This window comes from Typha latifolia, chromosome 14 (genome assembly GCF_019914945.1).
Source record: "Typha latifolia isolate L0001 chromosome 14, TyphaL0001v2, whole genome shotgun sequence".
Taxonomy (NCBI): domain Eukaryota; kingdom Viridiplantae; phylum Streptophyta; class Magnoliopsida; order Poales; family Typhaceae; genus Typha; species Typha latifolia.
This window is the reverse complement of record NC_133099.1, coordinates 2935633-2950911: the sequence shown is the minus strand read 5'-3', so window position 1 is coordinate 2950911 and position 15279 is coordinate 2935633. Positions and strand designations below refer to the sequence as shown.

At 36.3% G+C, this 15279-nt stretch overlaps 2 protein-coding genes and 1 long non-coding RNA gene across 13 annotated transcripts; all 3 read right to left on the bottom strand.

Annotated features, from left to right (window-relative positions):
* Positions 1–389: 389 nt before the first annotated feature.
* Positions 390–4389, bottom strand: LOC140801037 (uncharacterized). The gene is made up of 2 exons (XR_012111354.1): positions 4252–4389; positions 390–767 (listed from the first exon to the last, which is right to left on the bottom strand). It is a non-coding gene; the product is annotated as an uncharacterized lncRNA (long non-coding RNA).
* Positions 4390–4917: 528 nt separating this feature from the next.
* LOC140801036 (PTI1-like tyrosine-protein kinase At3g15890) lies at positions 4918–7832 on the bottom strand. Its single transcript, XM_073156026.1, has 5 exons — positions 7589–7832; positions 7359–7503; positions 7006–7268; positions 5705–6079; positions 4918–5303 (listed from the first exon to the last, which is right to left on the bottom strand). The coding sequence occupies exons 1-5, from the start codon at positions 7642–7644 to the stop codon at positions 5060–5062; spliced, it is 1083 nt and encodes a 360-aa protein (XP_073012127.1). The 5' UTR covers positions 7645–7832; the 3' UTR covers positions 4918–5059.
* Positions 7833–9097: 1265 nt separating this feature from the next.
* LOC140801471 (uncharacterized) lies at positions 9098–14197 on the bottom strand. 11 transcript variants are annotated; one of them, XM_073156626.1, is made up of 10 exons: positions 14001–14187; positions 13464–13523; positions 12844–12949; positions 11578–11789; positions 11251–11502; positions 11098–11174; positions 10635–11016; positions 9595–9649; positions 9449–9513; positions 9098–9388 (listed from the first exon to the last, which is right to left on the bottom strand). In XM_073156626.1, the coding sequence occupies exons 2-9, from the start codon at positions 13506–13508 to the stop codon at positions 9452–9454; spliced, it is 1191 nt and encodes a 396-aa protein (XP_073012727.1). In that variant the 5' UTR covers positions 13509–13523; positions 14001–14187; the 3' UTR covers positions 9098–9388; positions 9449–9451. The 11 variants fall into 11 exon arrangements, with proteins under 11 accessions (XP_073012727.1, XP_073012726.1, XP_073012722.1 ...); XM_073156625.1 differs by having other exon boundaries at positions 9098–9376; XM_073156621.1 differs by having other exon boundaries at positions 9449–9506.
* Between the last annotated feature and the right edge of the window lie 1082 nt (positions 14198–15279).

Here is a 15279-nt window from a genome sequence, read left to right as displayed (position 1 = left end):
TTTAAAAGATTGATATACTAATGTCCACTTTTTATTTTTGTAGTATGATGGTATGTTGTGTCTTAAAAAATATGAGACATTATCGGTCCGTCAACAATTTTTTAAACTTTTGAATCAATTGATTGATTAAAAGCTAGATAGAAACGACAACTAAAGCAGGTAAATGTATGTGATAGAATAAAATTTCTAGATGCAGAAAGCGATTCTCTTATATATGAATACAATAAATAGTATGCACAGTAAAAAAAAAGGGCATCATGAAATTATAGCATTCGTGAGAAACAACCTGAGAACATTTCTAATATGAGAATTTACAATTCATAACATATTCATGGACAAGTAACTATTGTCAAATGAGAAGGCACAAGTATAACAGGTAAGCGCAACTATAATAACAACAATAAGAAGGCGATGAAACCTATCGCATTCGTGAGAAAGAACCTGAAAGCATCTTTCATATGAGAATCTACAATCCACTGCATATTCATGCACAAGTACCTAATGGTAAATAAAAGTGAATAATATGTACACTAGATGGACACCGAAATGTTAACATTTACAAACCCTCTAGGGGTAAGACTACTGAACCTAATGCAGAGATCTGATCAACTGTCAAGACAGAAGGGTACAAAGACTGGATGTAAACTCGCCAAACTCTTAGCAAGCGCTCTCGGTCTTGAATGTCCTCCACATCCGTTATACAAGTAAAGATGTCATTGATCACTTGCTCCTCACTTTTCTCCAGGCAAAGCCATTCATCAACCCTACTAAAACAGATTAGAAGGGAAAAGTAAACAAAGTGAAGAATATAAAACTACCTAGAGCTTTCCAATAAATACATGAATAAATCAAACATAATAGAAAGTTAAACATGCAAGTGTAAGCAATCAATCAAATTTCTCGACCTTAGCAGACATCTTAAATATAAGAGCACCATAGCACACAATGAACAAAATCAACTCAACATACATAAAATGATAGTGCTAGAGATAATATAGAAGTAGACCATCAAGGAGCATAAACAAAAAGTCCCTAGAACAGGCAACCAAAAGTTAAAGCCAATAAGTACAGACTAAGAAGAGCTTTGACGGACAATAAATAGATCAACACCATTACAATCTAGACCTCAATAGGATATAGAACATAGACCTCGAATATGAAACTGATACTAATAACTCTAAGGGACACTAGACTTTTCAACACTACGACAGAATAGACTTTGATAGCATTTAGAAACAAACTCCTCAAGTATGAAACTAGCAAGTCCTTTCTAACTTCTTGTACTTTCTAATGATCCAAGGTTACATTACTTTTGGTGCAAACAAAGTAATCAGACAACAAAAGCAGAATGGCCTAGCAAATAGATGAAGGCACATTTGGAGGCATCTTCGTCATGGTTGTTAGCGTCACTTTCTTTGTGCTAGAACACATGATGAACTAAAGCTGCAGGTCCAATGTATCTGATATCCCCAGCATTCAAAATTCTTGGAGAGAATTATGAAAATCCTCAAATCATATGCATCAATCACTAGCTTTCATTTCAACACAACAAAAAGTACTTGGAGGCACAGAAAGTGTTGGATGAAACTTCCATACATAAAACAAAAGATGGTAAGCACTTAAATTTGTTGACATTTCTTAAGGCTGGATAGAAAATTGATTTTGCGAAGCAAAGAACTAAAATCAGCTAAGGTAACATGAGGTATGCAGATCAACAGGGTCCAAAAGAACCAAAATCTAAAAACCAAAGTGCACGAGAAACACATAAACTGAAGACCCTTGACATAACCACCATCTATTGGAATATTGCTGTCACAATAAAACCGGTAGACAAACGACTAAAACAGAGAAGCCTCGCAGATAAACAAGATTGCCAAAGAATCCAATGATGTCTGGCACATAACAAGAACAAATTGAGGCTTCAGAGATCGAACATATTAGATTCATCATGCATTAATTCTAACATTTTCATCCATATGATCCTTTCCTAGAGAACTCAATTGACTGAAATTACTTAGACCTTCAAATAATAAAAATCATGAGATTCAGCTATTTGAACTCCATCAGTGAGCAAGAAGTAGTTTCCATAAGCTGCATCACACAGCTTTTAAATATTTCTATATGTATCTTGGGGGTATGATTTATGTGGCAGACAAAAGTTGGTGCTAATTGAAAGAGAAGGAGAAGTCAAATGGCTAACCATTGCAAAAACATCATGACTATCAATACGGCGGAAAGTTAATCCAAATCATAGATGTTAATTTTGGATTTTTCAGCTAATGTAACACCGATGGTATAGCAAAATCCAGCTAACAAAGATTATCATAATGTTTTAGGGCTATATGTGGGAACAGTAACATTCACAGAAATATGGCAGTATGTTCTCGGGCCAGAAATAGTAGTTCACTACAAAAGGGGCAGGAAAAAGAGGTAGGCCCTCTGACTATCTTTAGGTACTCCTTATGCTGCAGCGACATAAATAATGAAGGCTGATAAGATTTTTAGCTTAACTGAATCTGCCTTCTCACTATATTTAGTTTCATTTTATGATATTGGATGTACACCACGTCTGATAGCATTGTGCAATTTTTGGAGGTTACATAACTCAAAGCACCTATTACCTATATCTCTCGATGCACCCAAGAACACATGGATACATATAAATTGCTTGCCAGTGTTCATTGATAAAAAAGATGCACAAGCTATAACAAAGAGTGAAACCTGTGATGATTTAAAATACGCACCAGTACACAAATGAATTTGCATACCAGTTTGCATATATCACATGATATCACTGGTACACAGAATCATTAACTAATAAAAGGCTTCTTCTCAAAAAATAAAAAGAAAAGGTAAAAGACAATATGTGACCATTCATTGATCTAACCAAATCCAGAGCATAAGTCAGTAGATAATAGACAATAGAAATGCATTCAGACTTCCTTTCACAGCAAGGTGCGGAACAATTAAAATATCGATAAAGCCAAAAGTTCCAAAGTTCCAAAGTTTACAAACAATTTCTGGAAAGGGAGTATATGAACACATTAACAAAAGTATATTCTACCTTAAAGCAAGACAACAAGTCTTCAAACTAGTTCACACTAAAGGGAAAGCCCTAAAGCTTTCTTCTTGTAGGAGTGATTTTTTTTTTATCAAGTAGAATGTACCTTGAGATGTAGGAGAAGACCAAACCAACATGGGAGGTAGTAGTAACTAGTAAGTAGTTACGAAGACATAGTAGCAGTAGTTATAAAAGAGACCCCGAATTCACCAGTAATTGTTTTGCCAAATTACAGTAAGTAGCTTGACAGACAAAAATTTCATTTGCTCATTTAATCAGTTTCTTCACCACTAATTTACATAAAGCTAGAAGTCATAGACCTCACGATTCTCAGATTATTTATCATTCATTTTCTCGACTTCATCAAGATCGTTACTCTATGCTCGCATAGTAGATATTCTCTTTCAATTTTCTTCTCCTCAATCAGGCATCCAGAGATATTCTCTTTCCATTTTCTTCTCCTCAATCGGGCATCCAGAGAAAAGCTATAACATTTCTTCTTTGTTGCTGAAAAGCTAATACATTACATTTTAACCAATTAAAAGGAGAACCTACAGATCCTTATCAAGAAATCAATATTAGCATATATGTTGTCCTCTAGATACAGTTTGAGGAAAGTAAAAGCCGCTATTCAGAAGAAACCATTATAACTTCTCTTATTTCTCAAAAGAAATTACTACAGCTGACTTTATAACTCAAAAAGAAACTCCAAAATTTCGGCGCTTAAGCATTTTTTCATGTTGACCAGAAAAAAAAATCTAAACATTCGGGAAAAATTGCAAAAAAGATTATAATATGTCATGAGGTTTGAATTGTTTGACCTAGTGCTTCAAACTAGTTACTGTTCTGGAACACAAATACTGGGAAATGTAACATCTTTGTTCATAATTTTAATGCGTTTCTCTGCCAACATGCCACATGCTTAAGCGAAGCATGATCAAAATTAACCGCACAAAGACAGTTCTCCTACAATCGCATGAACGAAAGATCTACAGAATCTTACTATGGTTAACTAAAGATGAACATCCATAGTCTAAAAGCATTTGAAGTGAACATCTTGCAGTAAGACAACGCCAAGGAGATCATTTCAAAGAGCGCATTAAGACCGTGATAGGATGATTCTTGGAAGTAAATAAGCTTAAATCTACAAAACGATTTAAAGCAAAAGGAAACGATAATAAAATAAGTACCCAAATCCGCCCTAGAGAAAGGTGGAACTGGAAGAAGGAATGGAGAGGAAATCGCCATCGTCGAGACTGGGCCGGCATGGGCCCAGCTAGGAAAACTGAGTGATTGCGGGTCGGGCACAGTAGATCCAGATCCGCAACCTCCTAAAGTTTTGCAGTTGTATACCTCTCAAAAAGCTCATTATTTGCTTGTATATCCTTCTAAATCTCGTATTTACGTACATACCCTTTAATACCTAACATGGATACGTTTCTAGTTATTTTTGGGCTATATTTTAAAATCCGAACAATCTAATAGATGAAAAGACAAATATGCCCTTAAATAATGTACGTAAGATATAATAAGAGTATTTCTTTTTACTGTTATTCGTTAACATTTATCAATATCCATACAAAAGTAAGAATTTCTAAAGGGTAGTTTTATAAATATTAATTTTAGAGAGGTATACGAGTAGATAACTTTTTTTAATAAAAATATACACGCAATATAAACCTTTTTCGTTCCTCATAACTTATGGGATCTATTCCCCCAAATACCCCAGAAATAAATAGGAAATGGGTTCCAGTCTTTTAATAATTTGCCTTAGTATTAAAAAGAGCAAAGACAAACCAAAATTTCTCGTAAACTCCCACCTATATGACCACATCGAGATTCGAGAAGAAGACCACTTTTGGGCACAACACAAGTACTAGTTTTTCTTATCAAAGTAATAAAATTGACCAAAATAACAACCAAAGTCAACCAAACTCTAATAGCATTTCTACCAGCCATGAAAGAAAGAAAGAAAGAAAGAAAGAAAGACCAACCATGTCATCTCATTCTCGACACTCTCCAGCTCTTCCTCTCAAACTGCGATGCATCACTAATTCCAGCCTCATCCTCTTCCTCACCACCATTCCCGACCACTTTCGAAGCTACCTCCTTTGCCCTCCACTCCCCAACCCCACTCTTGAGCATCTCCACCACCTCCTTCATCGTCGGTCGCCGTTCCACTTTGTTGTCGGTGCAACGCATCGCCACCGCCACCGCATTTTTCAGCTCCACCACGTCGTACCTGTCGAAGATATAATATATGTTATGAGTCCACTTTCTAACGTCCAACATTTCATGGTATCTCGACTCTAGTTTTCATAATAAATATAGTTTATATATATATATATATATATAATTATCATTCAAAACTTTTAAAAATTATTAATAAAAATTATTTTGACTCTTTCATATTCTCTTAACCTAACAAGTGGATATTCAAGTTAACACATGCATATAAATGACTAAAATAACTTTCGCTGTTGAAGTTTAGAGTTCAAAATATTTGACATGAAAATTTTTCTTGCATAATTTTTTTTTCATTTCTAGTACATGACCATATTTGGCTGCATTTTATTGTTCTCAAACTAATTTAAACGCTTTATATTTGTAAAACTTCTCTTAGTCGTAATCACAAAACAATACCTTCCTCCGAGCCTGGGGTCGGCGATGCGCTCCCACCTGCCATTCTCGACGTGCGGCGCCGCCCACTGGAGGATGTCGCGCTTGACGCCGCCGGGCAGCTTCTCGATGGGCTTCCTGGCGGCGACCATCTCGAGCAGCAGGACGCCGAAGCTGTAGACGTCGCAGCTGTCGGAGACCTTTCCCCACATGGCGTACTCCGGCGCGAGGTAGCCCAGCGTGCCCTTCACCCTCGTCGTCAGGTGGCTCACCCCCTCCGGCACCAGCTTCGCGAACCCGAAGTCCGCCACCTTCGCGTTGAACTCCGCGTCCAGGAGCACGTTGCTCGCCTTGATGTCCCGGTGGATGATCCGGGGGCTCGCCTCATGGTGCAAGTACCTAATAAAGGAAAGAAAAAGTAAAGAAAAAAATTCCTCAAAATGATAAAACCCCATCAAGTCCTTATGGTGTTTGCAAATCTTTTTTTTATTTTATCGATATTTTACTCCCGTGTAAGCCGTTAATGAAAGAAATAATCTTGCTTTGGCTTCTGTTAAATAAATATGTATTATGAGTAAACATTTAGAGTAGTTTAATGATTAAAAAAAAAGGAAAAATACACTAGCACTACGTTTTTGGAAGGAATTTAGAAAGTAGGAATACAAAAGAAAGAAAAATAAATTTACTTACCCCCCAAAAACTATTACTATTTTCTACTTATCTTTTAAATTATTCATATAAATCTCTTGAACTCAGTATCTTCCTTATTTTAGAGAGTTTATGTGGATAAAAAAAAATAGAGGAAACATAAAAAATGGTTATAGCCTCTTCACTTAGAATAATTGCATTTCTAAACTAGGCATACACATTTGTTATTTTCTAAGATAAGGTATTTATTATAAGAATAATATCTTTATGTTTACCTGCATTTAAAATAAAAGTATAATAATTATTTTTGCTATCATGTAAAGTATAGAAAAATATTAAAAAAATTTTGTCTTTTATAAAATTATGATAAATATAGTTCAGTTTGATATAAAATAGATTGATGACATAGATATAAATGATAAATTGATAATTAAGTTAGTGTATAGTCCAAAATAAGATTTTGATGAATTATATTTATATTATAGAATACGACTATTTTGACCTTTAGTTATTGTTATGAGATAAAATGTTTGTATTTCAGAATAAGTAAAAAAAATGGTAGCGGGTTAAATGAAATTGTCCAAAGGAGAATTCATGAGGGAAAGGTGATTTTTATAGCATAGGATCGACAAATTCTGGAAAAGGAAAAAATTTTGCAGACCACGGGGATTACTTACGCCAATCCCTCGGCCGCTCCGATGGCGATCTTCATCCTCCGAGGCCAGTCAAGGAGGAGATCCGCCGCGTGCTGGCCGTGTAGATGGCTGATGAGGCTGTGGTTCGGCATATAATCATACACGATCAACCTCTCCTCGCCGCCGGCGTAGAATCCTCTAAGGCTGAGGAGGTTCTTATGCCTCACTCTTCCAAGAATCTCCACCTCGACGGCGAACTCCATCTCCGCCTTCGCCGTCATCGCCTTGAGCCGCTTCACTGCTATCTGAAGAAAAACAAAAAAGAGGCAACCAATTAATTCAAATAACAAGCAATTAATATTCTAAGACATCAAGATGTTGAGGAAGAGCTCTACTTCCACTCCTTTACTCGTCCGGCCCCAGTAGACAGTCCCGAAGCCGCCCTCGCCAAGCTTGTTGCTCTCGTGGAAGTTGTTAGTTGCGTGCAATAGCTCTTTCAGTGTGTAGATCTCCCATGGGTAGTCGTTTTTCTTGCTCGATCTGAGAGTACGTATTATGATTTATGAATGTAATGCATACCTACATACTTGAATAGAATCAACTACTCAAGAACAAGATTAATTACCTTCCGGCTGATTCCGATCTGCCCACCGTCATGCAACAGAGGCATCTTTGGAGCATTCTTCTTTGAAGAGGGGGGAAGGCTAGTTTGATGATGGTGACGAGTAGAAGGTAAAAGTGGCGTTACAAGTGGAGACGACGGCTCGGAAAGTCTTCGTGGAAAGTGGTTTAGAATGAAGAGTGATGCTGTTTAGAACTCTAGCGTTTGTTCCCTTATGGGTAGTTTGTCTACCTTGTTGCCTCTCCTCATTGGGGACTTCACTCTATTTTGGTATTTATATGCGTAGAGTAACCTTTGATTGAAAACGTCAGAATGAAAGATGAGAATAATAAACAAATAAAGTCTCTAATCTCTAGCTAACCCCATTTCTCATTAGCTTGAACAGGACCAATTCGTTCAACTAACACCGGGATTATATGCAAATTTACTAATGATTTAAGAGTAGACTACACTCTCATTACGCGTAAAGAAATGAATTGTTTTCTCTGTAAATTTGTGTCAGCTTTGAGGGTTGATGATGAACGGTGGCATCAGTGACCAAGTCATATAGGGTTGGCTAGCTCAGCCTGCTTAAGATATTTTAACATATGATTTTTAGTGAAATTCATCAAAAACACTCTACCTTTTACTTTTATTATTATTTATACCTTATCATATAGTAATTTATCATTCAACTCATGCATTTTACTGAAAAATTATCAAAAGCAATCTATCATTAGCTTTCTTATCGATCAATTACGATAGAGATGAGTTAAAATAATTACAAATATAAAATAACCTTAATACTCTTAAATAACGCCATTAGAGTAAAATTTACCTTTCAATGGTTTTGAGATATTAAAAATAAAATACAAGATTGAATAATAAATATATATATATATAATAAAATATGAAAAATAAACAAAGACAAAAGATATGGTATTTTGGTAAACTTCTCTCTATCTTAAAATAAATAGGATGGCGTCATGCTTTTGCCTCTGATTGCTCTTGAATTGGTCCAAGTTTTTTTTTCTCTTTTATTTTAAATGGAATATAGTGACATCAGAGTGAGAGTTATTGCTTATTATAATCCAGATTGTATAGAACTTTTCGCTCCATTGGTCAAGAAGTCAAGAGAACTTTGCAACAGAATTTAGTCTCACAGAATGATAGCCAGTTAACCACACTACGTATGCAATGAAATTTCCTGAGGAAATAAAAAGAAATAACAAGTCAGTTTCCACTGCAATATGCAGCTTCATCGATTTGGGGATTAATCTTTCTTCCAGGAAAACAGATACAAGTTTCTGCTATCAAAAATGGACAAGCTTGTTTAGATCGCACGTCCTTACTGAGAATATCAAACGTTACACTAAGTTCCCCAGGTCATTAAGAAATAAAAAAGACCACAAATGGTGACTAACATATAGAAGTGAAAATTGTGTTATTTAATACAATTTTCTTTGTCAGCATCATATGAATTTATAGGCATATATCTTTTAAGGCCTTCCTCATCGTTCTATCAAACAGATAGGCGTCAAGAGCCAGTTCTCAAGATTATTCTTATGTTCTTTACTTGTATATACAACACAACCCCACTTCTCATTCATGGATCAGTATGGGGAAAGTCATTTTCCAAAAAATTACAAGTTTACTATTGTCCATATTGAGCTTTGCTAGCATCAAACACACCTGCCTCTTTGCAAGGGAACAAGTTGTTTATAGTAAGATTGAACCCAGCATCATCAGCTGCTTGGCCATTGATCTATCTGAGATTCTGAGGAATACCGGTCAGCAGGATATCTAGAGTACCTGCAAAACAGACTTGCAAAGCACACATTAAAACTCCCAAAATTGCAGTCAAACAATGGTTTGCGAACATACTCGTCATTGCTCTGGGCCCCACTTTTGTGCCCTCCTTGGTTTTTCCATGAAGGCCCTGCTGCAGCCTACAAAAGGCACCAAATTAGTTAAGAACATGAACAAGATTGAGCAATCAATTGGCATCTAAAAGAAATTTAAAAACTGACCAGCTGTGGAATTAACACAGTTTCTCTCGATGGCTTGTAGGTACTCTTCGTATGTCTGAAGAAAAAGCATAACTAAGTTACTAAGAAGAAAAATATTCTAATGCTAGAATAAGAAGGTACCGAATTTCCTACTTGTTCCATTCAAAGTCATCAAGGGCCCGTTTGATTGGATGTATTTGTAGATAATGCATATGTGGAAATAGCTACAATTTTAAACAAACACCACTAGCAAATAGCTATAAAATATCTCAGCCGATTACAGTAAAAGAAGTGGTATAGCTCCCTTTCAATTAGGTAGAGCTCCATTCCCTTCTCATTGAAGGTGGAGAAACTGAGTATTGAAATCTGCGCTAATTGAATGAATGTCAAAATATAGAATATGAGCTTAGGGTAGCAAATAGAGACCCTAAATAAGGGAATCCATTATCAGAATATTGTATTTAAAAATATGTTGAATCTACATGGTTAGAAACGTCACACCAAACATCCCCCCAAGTGTTGGCATTGATTAGGAGCTAAATGAATTATGTTCGCAATAAAAGATACTTTTCCCAAGAAAATCTGACAAAATGGAGAAAACTCATCCAGCAGAAATTCTTATGCCAGAATTTCTCCCTGTATATTAAACTGGAGGTTTATTTATGGTCAGTTCAGAAGCTTACTGCTGTTTAACAAAAACATCTCTTTCATGCAAAGATTATCAACTGACAGTTCAAAATCATCGTCATAAATCTATACAGTAGTGAAGCAGTTGTTATAAAAGAGTATAAAAAATCAAAATAACAAGATGATGCAGTTTGGATTGTGTTTCACTAGGCTATTTGGTGTCTTATGCCTTGGAGATGAAAGACAACTCTCTTACAGAAGACAAGCCATCTCCAACTATTTGAGGTATAACAACAAAACTTACTGATTTAATTATATTTAACACTTGGCAGCATTTTTTTTTTCTGAAAAAGACCATTAGGCAGCACTAGACAATAACCATAAAATCAACTTGAAAATTAGAAGAGAATAAACCAGGGATAGCTTCATAATACCATATCAAGAATATCTTCCTCTGATATTGATATAGCAGAGTTTCTCCCATCAAATATACCCTTCCTATTTGGTTGAGGAAAATGTTCCCTGGGCCCTTTTACATTACTTGAACTTCTGTAAAGATTTGGTTGTTTCACTGTTGAGACCCTTTGTAAGTCCAAGTCTGATGATGACTCTTGGAAGATGGAAACCATAGGAGATCCTTCCATTCTCAAAAAGTGGCTGTGATCATTGTGCTGATAAAACAAGGATGGATGTAACATGTTTGCTTGACCCCATATGTGAGATGAAGAAGCAGAAAGCACACAATCTTCATCCTGTAAATGAGCTTGGAAATTTTTACACGGTCTCTTCTGACCTTTTTCATCCATTAAACAATTCCTGCACTAGGCCATAACTTGACTTTAAAATTAGTACTTGAAGAAACAAAGCTAACTAAACTAACTTCTTTATAGTTTATACCTCTTATGTTTACCCTTTATATCTACTTCTCCATGAAACAGCTCACAGAGCGCTTCACCAATATCTTCTGACAGCTCCTGAGAAATCAATACTAAAGATCATGAGCTAATCAAACTAGGGATCCTTCAAGGTACGGGGCTATTCGAGGAACACCTGGCAATCCCTGCTAATTTTCACAGGTTTGTAATCATTCAGTGGGTTCTTAAGGTGAAGTGTCTTCTGGAACGGTAAATCATGTAATCTTAACCATTTAATTTTGAATGTGCGACCCCATGGATTACTCCCTCCACTTGATTTACTCCAAACATTGTCTCGTCTCCAACCAACAGAAGACATCATTTGAGCATAACCTTGGAAGAACCCACTCATGTTGACACTGAATATTAGAATTACTCTATGAGAATTCTGCAAGAAAAGAGCAGATCAATCTAAAGAACATTTGTCATAAGACGTGTTCTACGAGATACTCTACTTTCTTACACGAAAAGCTTCTTCCAGAATAGGTTCATTCATCAGTTGAGTTGCCCAGATGCCTTTCTCAACTGATAACTGGATATTCTGATGGCTCAAGCTCTTTATGATAAAATATCTTCTTGAAAATTGTTTTTCATTCCTGGGACATGATTCGCTGTCCTCACAGAAAGATTGAACTATTTCTCCCTCTGAACAGGTATTTCTGCCACATGAGCTTTCTGCCAATAGGATAACTCATGACCAATGAGGGTTAGGAATAATGCGAACAGTCTATTATGGGTAAATTATTTAAAGGAAAGGGCGGGCTTTGGCAGTCTAAGGCTAGAAATTAAAATAAAAGCACCCATAGTAAGATGAAAATGATGCAGTATACAGCAGAAATAAAATTATTGTCACAAAGCTAAGTAGATAGCTCAGCATAAGATTGTTGCAGTTAAACTAACAGATAACTAACATATAACTAATAGATAACTAAACTTCACAAATGAAAATTTTCTACTGCATATTCATTATCTAACATATGATTTTATAGTAGCTAAGTGATTGGTAAACAAAGGTCAAGTTCTACATTCTCAACAGACGCAAGGAATAATGCCCTTATCTTTCAATTCCTTATAGTTTAGAGTGATGGTTAGGAAAAAAGAGTAGCTATTTTTCAACATTTGAAGAGGAGCAACTACAAAATATTAAATATTATCACAAGTAGTCAACATGCAACATTATTTAGCCAATGGCAGGACTTTGTGCACTGGAATGTCCTCTTCTTACCCAATGGTATAAAATTAATTTGGCCCTCTAAGTAAGTTAGTCTTAGCTGAAATTCAACTATCAACCTAGCTCTTTCCGTTACGCAGCCATGCCAACTACAGTGACAAGAGACAAATGCACTCTGACATTCTTGCATAGAAAATATCATATTGCACAGTTCTTCCAATGCAGTTCTTTCAAAACACACACATATTGATGATTTGTACTGAAGAATTACATCTTTTGACCATTTGGAAACTTTGAACCAGCAAAAAAGTTATCAGAGACAGTCCATTTGATGGCTTGCTATAGGAAAGTCATCTTTAAATTTTTGGAAGCTACATTATCCATCGTCCAAAATGAGTTCATCCAGGATTTATCTACATAGTTATGATCACTTGTCCTTCTAAGCTTCTACTGACCGGATTGAAAAATTCTGATGACCATGGCATATCAAGTATTTCCATCTCATGATTTACATACAAAACAGTTGAAAATCGTAACAAAATAATTATTGTCACAGACCTTGGCCATCACAGTCCTTTACTTGATGTTTGCTTTCACTCAATGAAGAGTCAACAACAGATGCATTTTCCTTCGTTGAGTCATCTAATGGATCCACCACCATGACCTGATTTTAAGAGATTGTATGCAAGATAAGCAGATCCCGCGCATAAAGTACAACATGCAGATCTGCCCAGATGGAGCAGAAATGGTGTTATACAAAAGAACATGAGAGAAAATGTTAAGCATAACAAAGTACAAGATAACCATGGATATCAAGTACAACGAGTGTGTGGATAATAAGTATTATGACTTCATTTTTTAAGGAAGAAATAGTTGGATAAAACTATGTACACCATATTTATGGAACTATTTATCCTGGGATAAGCACCTTTCTGCCTTTTCAGAATCAATATGATATCCGCCGATTTGTCGTTCTCAGAAAAATTAGATTCATGTTGCAGGATAAGTGGGGAAAAAATAGTTGACTGGTTATACTTTCTCCATATATTCTGCTTCCATGTGAACGATAAAACAATCTTCCACACCACACTAGGAAGGTTAACAACAACGACTGTATCCACAAGAATGCTCTTCTTATAAGAAAAAAAAAGAATAATTATAAAATAAAAAACATTTACCTTATTATCCAATCCATCCACAGGGCTGCTTCCATTTAAAGGCATTTCTTCACCAACTTCCTGTATAACAGAGATTTAAGCAACCAACAAATTGAGGAATCATGTGATAGTCACATCAAATTTAAAGAAATCCTAAATTAAAGATTCACATAGAAAGCATAAATGAAGCTAAAAGCATACAGAAGCACTAAAAATATAAATTTCTTGGAGAACCAGTAAGTTTGGTCCAACTCTATCGCAGTGTTTCCCCGAAGAAAAATTGAAAAATATAACTTTGAAAAGTTCCAATCACAACGAAATTGAGACCAATGTTCGTTGTATCACAAACACTGCATATTAACGTATTATATTTACCCTAGATCTCAACCGCCCAACTCCGACCTTGGCAAACGCTATCCTATCAATGAGATCAACAGCTAAGCAGACAAAAGTGCAAAGTTCTATGAGAAAGCGACGCATCAATTCCTCACTCTACATTCGACAAGAGAAATCATAAGAACCCATTTTCCGAATCGTTTGGAAATGAATCAGACTCACCAGCTCAAGCTTCGAGGACGGGAGAACCGGACGAGAAATCGCGACGACGAGATGGAAGGGAGACCGAGAAATCGAAAAGCAAGAGAGAAGAAGAGAAGAGTGATGTGGAGAAGAGGAAGGCCTACCTCGACTGGGAATAGAAACGGTGAGAGCGGAGAGCGGAGAGCGAGAGAGACAGGATTGGATTGGATTGGATCGGATCGGATTGGATCGGGTCGGAGCTAAAGGTTTAGCCGCGCATTTGATATGTTATTGTTTAAATAGCAGATCCTAGCTCTTTCATAATTAGTTTTCCCTAATTCGATTTAATCAGAATTTGTCTAAACAAAAAAGTGAATCAAATGCACCCATCGAGCTTCATACTGAGACAACAAAAAAAGCACAATTTTAGGATAATAAATGGAAAAAAAATTTCCTAGTGATATTTTCGGACCTCAGGCTATTTCACTGCCCGGAGATCTTTTTGTTTTTATTTTGATAAAATTTGTAGAGGTGGAGATATGAAATAATGATAGATCATAACCTCGTCGCTACCTCGTCTATCGGAAGAATATTGGGAGCTTAAAGCTTTAATTCATGTGGCAGTTTATTCTGGGAGTCCTCTTTGTGTTGACAAACACCATGCTGGCAAGGCAAAAAAAAAGTCTCGATTTTCTCAAAGTGTGCATAGAAGCTGATATGGTGCAATCCCTGAAAAAGATCATATGAGTTGGCTCCCAAGAATAATAATATGTACCAATTGATTATCTATGAAGGTACTACAACACTTTGTTTCACCAGTGGAGTCGTCAAGCAAGCACAGAGTTGGCTCATGCACTAGCATCACCACCACCACCACTCTCATGACCAAAAGGCAAAGGTGGCCTCTATAGAGAGTGCCCTTGTAGCAACTGTGCCTTATGGTTAAGAACAGGGGTCCCCTGTTGAGGGTAACCCTGTGTTAACTAAGACTCATAGTTTAGGATTGCAACAGAGTAAAATTAAGTCGGTTCCCTTGACTCAGACAACCCAGTCTACCAGACTTTGGGCTAACACATTGTCAAGTGGAAGGTATGAGGATCATCATGTCTAATCATTGAAATCATTTTAATTGGCGCTCAATCATTGCACATTCTTAATGATGGCAGCCCATCTCATTTGTTGAATTGCTCGGGAACAGTTAAGGTCAGGTCTCATCCACTATGCCAATTTTGGAAAAGGGGGACAATGAGATTATGCTCATTTGATTTAAGAACTTGTATTGTATGGGTATTAAATTTCTGCTTATCTAAAATTTTAT

Coding starts and splice junctions, on each gene's coding strand:
- LOC140801036 (XM_073156026.1), bottom strand. CDS start 7,644: ATGCTCCAAAGATGCCTCTGTTGCATGACGGTGGGCAGATCGGAATCA. Junction 7,504..7,588: donor AGATCGGAATCAGCCGGAAG/GTAATTAATCTT, acceptor ACGTACTCTCAG/ATCGAGCAAGAAAAACGACT. Junction 6,080..7,005: donor GGAGCGGCCGAGGGATTGGC/GTAAGTAATCCC, acceptor TTCCTTTATTAG/GTACTTGCACCATGAGGCGA.
- LOC140801471 (XM_073156616.1), bottom strand. CDS start 13,508: ATGCCTTTAAATGGAAGCAGCCCTGTGGATGGATTGGATAATAAG. Junction 11,175..11,250: donor AAATTAGCAGGGATTGCCAG/GTGTTCCTCGAA, acceptor TTGATTTCTCAG/GAGCTGTCAGAAGATATTGG. Junction 11,017..11,097: donor ATAAAGGGTAAACATAAGAG/GTATAAACTATA, acceptor GGCCTAGTGCAG/GAATTGTTTAATGGATGAAA.